This window comes from Corvus brachyrhynchos, unplaced genomic scaffold, assembly GCF_000691975.1.
Source record: "Corvus brachyrhynchos isolate BGI_N302 unplaced genomic scaffold, ASM69197v1 scaffold47, whole genome shotgun sequence".
Lineage (NCBI taxonomy): Eukaryota > Metazoa > Chordata > Aves > Passeriformes > Corvidae > Corvus > Corvus brachyrhynchos.
Genome location: NW_008239292.1, coordinates 1,164,841 through 1,173,578, shown reverse-complemented (window position 1 = coordinate 1,173,578; position 8,738 = coordinate 1,164,841). Strand labels below are relative to the sequence as shown.

General features: G+C 49.4%; 1 protein-coding gene across 1 annotated transcript; it reads right to left on the bottom strand.

Annotated features, from left to right (window-relative positions):
- Nucleotides 1-11: 11 nt before the first annotated feature.
- Nucleotides 12-4,545, bottom strand: HOXB9 (homeobox B9). Its single transcript, XM_008638476.2, has 2 exons — nt 3,830-4,545; nt 12-621 (listed from the first exon to the last, which is right to left on the bottom strand). The coding sequence occupies exons 1-2, from the start codon at nt 4,335-4,337 to the stop codon at nt 386-388; spliced, it is 744 nt and encodes a 247-aa protein (XP_008636698.1). The 5' UTR covers nt 4,338-4,545; the 3' UTR covers nt 12-385.
- Between the last annotated feature and the right edge of the window lie 4,193 nt (nt 4,546-8,738).

Here is an 8,738-nt window from a genome sequence, read left to right as displayed (position 1 = left end):
GCATGTTTGGGGGCGGCCGTCTTTGCTTTCCCACGAAAAAAAAAAGGGGGGGGAAAGCTGCTCCAACAGGAGCCTGTGCTCTGTCACACCGCGGGGAGAAGGGGGGAGAAAAAAAGAGGGGAAAAAAGACAAAAAGGGAGCAAGAAAAGAGAAACAAACCCCAGCACGTGTCCCCAAAAAGGAGCCGCACTTGGGGCTAAGTTGCCTCCAGCGTGGCAAGGCTAAGGAAAGAGATTTAGAAAAGGTTCATTAACAACATCTCGCATGCAAAAGTGGAGATGGGACTCGGGGAAGGGTCTCCCCCTGTTTTTTTGGGGGGGGTTTGGCAGCACCAAGCGGGGGGAAAGGGGGTCTGAGGAGGGGGTGCTGCCTCTCTTCTGCTCTTTCATTCCTTGCCCTGCTCCTTGTTCATTTTCTTCATTTTCATCCGCCGGTTCTGGAACCAGATTTTGACTTGTCTCTCGCTCAGGTTGAGGAGCCGGGCCACCTCGTGCCTACGGTCCCTCGTCAGGTACATATTGAACAAAAACTCCTTCTCCAGTTCCAGGGTCTGGTATTTGGTGTAGGGGCATCGCTTTTTCCTGGAGGAGCGGGCGTGCAGCCAGCTGGCAGCGGGGTTGGCTGGAAGAAAAAGCAGCGAGATCAATACGAGGCGAGCCCTGAGTGTTTCTCAGAAGGTTTTAATCACGCCATCAAATATTAAGATTATTCCTGCGCAGATGCACCGCTTGGGGAAAAAAAAAAAAAAAAACCAAACCCCAAACCAGGAGCTGCGAGGACGCAGGAAAATCACTGGGGGCCTGCGCAGATGGTGGGGGTCCCACCCCCGCATTCCAGAGGCATCCAAACCCTCTGGATTGGGGGGGAGGCGGGGATTGGGGAGCAGGAGGGGTTGTGGTGGGTGTTGTCCCTGTGCACCCCCTGTTTTGGGTGAATTTCTGCGGGTTTTGGATGCATTCCTGAGGGGTTTGGGTGCACCCCCGAGTTTTTGGCGTCCCCACGTGCCCTCCCCCTGCCCCATCCCTGCCAGGTGAACGCCCACATCCCCTCCCAGCTTCCCACATCTCCCCATCTGCACATTATATACAAAGAAACCCCCCCCCCCCAAAAAAATCACATTTCTCCCCATTTTTCCCAGGCGCGTTTATAGATTTGCTCCTCCAGACCCATCACGCAGAGAGGGGAGGTCTGGAGGAGCTTTTCCTAAATAAATCCTGCCTATTTTTCTTTTTCTTTTTCTTTTCCTTTTTCCTTTTTTTTTTTTTTTTTGGGTGTGCTATGTGGCAAAAACCGCTCTGGCTGCGATAAACATCCTCTGGGAGCTGCCCGGGCTCTGCTGCCGGAGGTCTGGACAGCGTCACCCCGAGCCAGGGACGTTTGCAGGGCTGGAAATGCAGCCAAAAAATAAATAAAAGCCTGCCCGTCACTCTCGCGGGTGGGAGAAGTTGCGTGGGAATCGTGGAAAAAGGATATTTCAGGAATTCTTCGCGGGGTTGGGTGTGGTGGGTGGGTGGAAGGAGGGACACACAAGATTTTGGGAGCAAAACCCACCCCCCTGGCAGATCCCAGAGTGGTGAAAATCGCACCCAAAAGCGAAGTGGGTTTAGGGTAAATAATGGGATGTTCGCTAATCACATGCAAATATTGGGTAACGGGGAGGCGGGCGGGAGGAAAATGAAGGGTTATGGACACACCACGAATTCCTGTTTTATTTCCTTTGCCTCCCCTGAAATTATGGCTGGAGCCATAAACCTTTACACCAATTAAATGGACCATTATAAATATACACACGCGCGCACACACACACACATCGGGACGGCTCCTCCACGCCAAAAAAAAAAGAAATATATTGAATATTTAAAACTTAAAACAAAAATAAAATAAAATAATAATCCGGTTAATCTTCCTCTGTAAGTACGGCCTCTTACAAATTTGCACGGCTATTTCCTTAATGTAATTGACTTGATCTAATATGCAGAATTAAATATTAAAGAGGAGGAAAGCTGTTAATAATTGATATTGTTAATCCTGTTACCCATCCTTTAATGGCGATGGAGGGCTGTGCTTCATAACGGGTTTGGGGGGTTTTTTTCGGTCATATTTTGGGTCGTTGAAATATATTTTAGATGCCGATGTTGTTTTATCTCTCCACTGCACACAAATCCCAGAGCATGAAAGCGAACGGGGAGAGGTCCTGGCACCTCTTTTTCTCTAAAACCCAGCAGATAATTTAACAGCTCGCAGCGCCACGCGCGGGGCAGGGATTCATTAGGAAAAAATACTCGCAAAAATTGAAAGAGTCGGGGAAATCGGGGGCAGAACTCGCTGCAAACCAGCCCTGGCAGCCTCTCAACGGCAGCCCCAAATTAAACTATTCTTTTAAACAAAGTATGCGCTGCAACCACACGGGAACCACAGCGCGTCCACCCTCGAGCCTTTAAAAATAGTTCTTTTCTCGGACAGGATTTTGCCAATATTCAATTTCAGCGGCACCGAGCAGGGAACGCGGGTGTTTGGTTCTCCGCAGGCATCCAGCGCCCGGTTGCAGTTTGTTCTGGATCCCTGCCCAGTACAATAGAACAGGACTTTTCTTTTTGTGTGTGAGTGTCTGCGGGCGAGTTAAAGGAGAGGAAAAAGAGAAAGGAAAAAAAAAAAAAGAAGAAAAAAAAGAAAAAAAGCCACCAGAATATCCTGCAAGAGCAGGGGAGGAAATGGGGAGGGGGGAGAGAATATTCGGGGTTTTTAATGGCGAAAGAAGTTCATTCAAAGGGGAAAAAAATGCCCGGGGAGGGACTCCCTGGCTGGGCGCTGCTGCTCTGCCAGGTTGGAAAAGTTCGGCTTTCCCTGGAAAAATATTTCCCGGGAAAGTGAAGCCAAGGCTGTCCCGCCCTTAAAAGCAATAATTATTATTATTATTAATAATAATAATATTAATAGCGTTGTTGAGAGCATTCAATATTTTCCGGGCAATACAATATTATTTTTAGCACGTATTTCAAGCGGAAAAAGGCGACGCAGCCCGCGGAAAAAGCCCACGCTGGAGTTTATCTGTCTCCCCAGTCTGGCTACGTTAGGAATAAAAGCTGATATAAAAGCTGATATAGAAGCTAATTAACTTCCAAGCACCCCCCCTCCCTCCTTCTTCTCCTTCTTCTTTTTTTTTTTTTTTTTTTACTAGGGAAGGAGCGTGACTTTTAAATATTCATCCCCGCCGTGGTTGCGTTTAATAAACAAACAATTAACAGCACAAATAAACACGCGAACGCCAGGAGGAAGCGCCAGGAAAGCCCGACAGGAGCCGCGGAAGGAGCGCGGCGCCTCCGCGCCTCCCCCTCGCGCCCCCCCCCCCGCCGCTCCTCTCTTCCCCCCACGTGAACTTTTCCCCCTCGATTCCTCCTCTTTTCCCCCCTTTTTCCCTCTTCTCCCTCGCCCTCCAGCCCCGCTCCCTTCCCCGCGACATTTCCGCGCTGTCCGCGGCCCCTCCCGGCCCCTCCGCCCGCAGCCGCGCAGTTTTACTCCCCTTCCCAGCGCGTCTGTGCTGCCGGAGCCGGCGCTCTGCAGGAGCGAGCGGGACTCGCTCCAGCTTTTGTCCGCTCCGGACTCTCTTTAAGGCCGGGGACGACGCCGATTTTGATTTTTAGTTTTGTTTCCCGGCACAGACAATGCCAGCCCTCTCCCCTCCCCACCTCTCCCCTTAGGTTGGCATCAGCCAGCTGAGACTTTTTTTTTCTTCAAGCCCTGATTTTCAACTTTCCGCAGCATTGTCCCCCCTTTTTATTGCACCTCCTCCAGCTTTTATGCTGTTTACTTCCTCACTTTTATAACTTACTTTGATCTGTCCTGTCTTTGTCTTCGCTTCCTTCACAAACTTTATTGTCCTCGAAGCTGGGCCTTTGATTGGAAACGATCCCTTCCCTTGCAGCAGAAGTTTCTAAATTGTACTCCTGTGTTCCCTGTTTATGGACATCCCCGGGACGGCCCAGCAGCGGCTCTGCCTTAACAGATCCCTGCCCGGGGAGGGTCTCTGCCCTGGGCACGGGCTCCAGCCAGCTCCGGAGGTACCTGCTCTCAGCTGGGACGCTTTGATGTTGAATATAAGGATGGTAGACGGCAGGAAGGGTGCCAGAAGAATGTGGATTCAAAGGAGTCCAGGAGGCGCTGAAAACTGGAGGTTTTGGCTGGAAACTACAGGAGGGGAATTCTAGATGCTCACTGTGGCCAGCTTGCCTGGAACCCGAGTATTGCCCAGACGAAAATTTAGCTGAAGGCGAATCTTCGCTCTCATGACTTATGATAGAGTCGACATAATAATTGCTGAGAGTGCCAGAAATGGACATTCTCAGACATCATACAAAGCACGGTTCAGTGAAGGGAAAAAAAAAAAAAAAAAAAAGAAAAAAAAAGAAAAAAAGAATATATATATATAGAGAGAGAGAGGACAGCTCTAGATTTGTACTCTACCCCCTTCCCCAACTTCCCAGCCAACAAAGTACAGTTGGGCTGCTGTGTTGTGAGCTCCCGGCGAAATGATTGGTCAAACTTTTTTCGTGTGCCTGATAAAGCGTCAGGCTCGGCGTAAATCAATCGCAGCCGAGGGGGCTGCGCTGCGCTGTCATCCGCCCTTGCATTCCATATCAAGGATGGATTGTTTTATGTTTATGCGATGTTGCAAAACGTCAGGAGTGGCGGAAAAAAAAATAATAAAAAAAAAAAAATAAGCAAAGCCACAGAGCTGGGGAAGAATATTCCGATGTCCCCCTTTCCCCCCAGCAAGGTTTGCTGCTGGAATATCGCGGGGAGGGGTCCGAAAGGAGGGATGGGGGGGTGGGCTTTTTTTTTTTTGTCTCTGTCGAAGGAAGATGCTGATGTGTTGGCTTTAATAACGATCATGGGGGAATAGAGATAGAAGCCATTCTTTGCCACTCGGGCTCCAGAGAACGATAGGGGAAAACAGGGAATAAGTACAAACCGCCCCCACCCTCCTCCTGGCCGTGATTTCATAGACGTGAGCGTTCCTTATGGTCATACACCGACATAAAACCACGCCAAAATCCACGTTTTTGGGAAGGAAAACAGCGGCCCTGGGTAGCCGGAGTGCTGGGGAGGGCGCTAGAAATAATTAACCATTTGGGATGGGGAGAGGGGATGCTTAACTCGCTAAAATAACGTGGGCAAATATGACATTTTAAATGCCACTGGCGTGGAGGTGTCAGCGGGACTTTGACCAGCCAAAGCAGCCCCTGGGTGAATCCAGCGCCTGCCTGGGGCTTGGTGCTGGTGGGTATTTCTAGAAGTATTATTAAAAAATTAAAAATATCCCCGCACAAATGCCCGCGTGTCCCGGGGCTCCGGCGGAGCTGAAATGATTCCCCCCACACCGCTGAAATCAGAAGCCTTCCCCGAACTTTACAAGGCCAGTAAAATCCAGCGCGCCACTGATCCGGCTTTGTTACGGAATGCCTTAAACTTGTGATGGTTAAAGAGTTTAATAAAACTTACATTGGCTTTCTTTGATTTTTATAGCCTCGGATTTATTGCCCGGGGAAGAGAAAAGGGGGCAAAGAAGGGACCCCTCGCCCTCGCAGCCACCGCGTGCCCCCCTCGCACGTCCGTGCCCACGCTGCGTGTGCAACGCCACCCCCGCCTCACTCGTCTTTTCCCGTGTTTTTCCCCCAAACCCGGGGATTCCGGGGTATTTTTTTTATTCCCCGTGATCGGAGCTCGGTGCGAGCGGCGCGGGGGGCGGGGGGAACGGGCTCGGTGCTCCCGAGTTCTGGGGATAAATCCCTTTATTGCCAGAGGCTCCGGCGGCCTCGTAAATGTTGGGTGAAGGGAAAGGTGCTCTCCACGATCCCGGCAAAAAGTGATTCCCTGGATTTCGGCTGTAACAGTCTGGCTCAATTTGCCTCTTTTAATCTATTGCCCCTCCGCCCTGCTCCGTCTCACCCCAACACCCGAGGATGTTTAAAGTGAAGGGCAAAGAGATTTCTAGGAATGATAAATCATCGCGGATCCCTTCCTGGAGTGGATGGGGATGGAAGTCTTTATTAACAGGCTGATAATAACAGGGGAGAGGCGCTAATAGCCGCCTGAAATGAGAGAAAAATCTATTTTCGCCTTCCTCTGGCCCCTCTGAGCGTCCGCGCCACACAAAACAGAGGTGGGAAATTGCTACCAGAGGTGTTTCACTAATAAAGGGAGATGATGAAGGCGATTAAAAACCTCCATCCCAAAGCCTGAGATTTCCCCTCATCCCCATCAGCGCTGCTTTTCCACGAGCATCAGCCCCGTGCAGGGACGCGATTTCCCCTGTCCGGAGCTCCTCTAAATGAGGCGCTTTTAGGACGCATTTTCATTAAAAAAAAAAAAAAAAAAAAAAAATTAAAAAATCCAGAGGGTCGGGATGATGGGCGAGGAGAGCCGGGGCGGAATGGCGGAGATTTGATTCGATTCTCATTTTTGCCACCATCGGGGTGGCCAGAGCCCCCCAGGCAGCTCCACATCCTTGTGCTGGAGGAGCAGCTCCGGTTCCCAGGCTCCAGCCAAGGTGAGCTTTGGGGAGAGGTTGGAGACCCCTCTGCAGCCCCTGGGCTCGGATCTGGCCCAGCCGGGGGGGGGAAATGTCCCCAGGTGAGTGACCCGCGAGGTCCCCTCTCCTTTCCAGGGGTTATTCCAAAGGAAATCCCAAAATCGGCGGAGGGAGAGGAATCCCTTCCAGGGAGCAGCGCGAAGCAGGATCTCTGCTCGCTCCCCTCCATCTCACCCGACCAGGGGTTGTGGGAAACGAAGGGAGAATTCCTGATTTTCCCAACTTTTCGCATTTCTACCTCCTTTTTATTTTTTGGATTTTTTTTCTCTTTTTTTTGTGGTTTTTTTTGGTTGGTTTTTTTTTTTTTTTTTGGTTTGTTGTTGTTTGTTTGTTTGTTTGTTTTTTCCCCCCTTCCTTCTTTAAACTTCCTGAAGAGTTGCTGAGGTTTGGAAAGGAAAAGCCCGCGTGTCACCAGGCATGAAATACGAGCGGGTGGCTCACGTTGTCATATTTCTCTGCTTTATTGCCTCTCAGAAATGATTTTTTTTTTAAATAAAAATCAGACAGTTCCACAAAGAGATTCGGGGCGACTCCGCAAACGCTGCGAGAGCTCAGGAGAGGCAAGGGCTGATTTAAGCGTCTTGTGGAGATTGAAACTCGCTCGGCGCCTGGGAACGTGTTTATCCAGCTGATGGATAAACAGCCGTGCTGGTAGCGGGCTGTTGAATAAGGCGAGATGGAATTATTGAACGTTAATTGAAGCAAAACACCTGTTCTGTGCTCGCCAGATAGATTGGCCGTGTCTTACCTGTAATAAATATATTCCTGAAGAAAAAAATAATAATAAAAAAAAAAAATCCTGGCGCGCCTCCTATAAATAATGATGAACTGTGGCAGCGCGAGTATATAATTTTCTGTAGTATATAAATTTCAGCCAAGAGGGATCCTCGGGAGCGTGGCTGCCAGGCAGAAACCGAGGGGTTTTCGGATCCCTGGTGGATGGGAACCTCACAAGAAGATCTGCAAAAGCCATTTGCTCTCGCTCCTCTGGAGGTTTCCGTGCGTTCAGGAGTTTATTTTTTATGCATCTCGCCGTGGTTCATCTCCTTGTAGCCTTTTCTGAGAGGGGATTAAGGCAAACGATGGCTCGGAGAGCTGGGTGGTGCTGCCTGCGCCGGTTTGGGTTTTAAATCCTTCGTTAAAACCCATCAGAAATTAAAATAGAAGCGCTTCTGCTCGTGAAACAACAACAACAAAAACTTGGAGAAGGGAAACTCAAGGAGCAGCGTGGAAAAGTCTGAATTTCTGGGAGGGAGGAGGCAGGAAGTGCGAGTTTGGCTGGGTTTGAAATGGGATTCAGTGCAGAGATGTGGTTGTGATGTGTAAAAGGGAAGTGGAAGTGGAAACTGTTATTTAAAAAAAAAGAAAAAAAAATCGAAGTGGAAACTTTTCCCGTGCTTTGCAGAGTCAGCGCCAAGTGAATTTGGCCGTGAGGAAAAATTCGGGATATTATCAGCCCGCCGTGGCGAACCAGAGGCGTCCGAGCTCGGGTTCTGTTTATGAATTATCTTTATTGTCTGTGGAGAGAAGGAATATTTTGCTTAGCAATACACAACTGCCAAAGTCCCTCTTTGCAGGCGCGCTCCTGGGCTTGGCATTTCCCAGCTGTGAACGACCAAATCTGAAATGTTTTTGAAATATGCGGAGTTTAGGTCGGTGCAACGGCCGCCTTTCACTGATTTGTAAGTTTTGCTCTAAGAAAGGGAAAAGTCCGGCTGGTTCTTTTCTTCCCAGAAACGTATTTAAACCCCTTTTAAAAGACTTTTTGTTATCATTTATTAAAACTGGCCACTTCCTCCGGCCGATTTTGCCTCTTTAGCTCTGATGTGAGGAAGGTGGAGGAGATCTGGGGGTGCGGAGCTTTCCCCCCATCCTGACGCCCAGACAGGGCAGGATTTTGGGGGGGATTCACCAGGATTTTTACTCCGAGAGGCCGTCCCGGTGCAACCTGAGTGATTTTAGGGATTTTTCCTGGGCCGGTTTAGGTTTGGAAGCTGATAAGCAAAGGGAGGATAAAAGCTGAGGGTGAACTTCACGGCTATGGAAGAGTCTGGAGCCCAGATTCTGATAACTCAGCCTTCAAAGGGCCGAGCATTTATTTTCAATGATATCAAACATCCCAATATTATAATTGTAATTATAATAATAA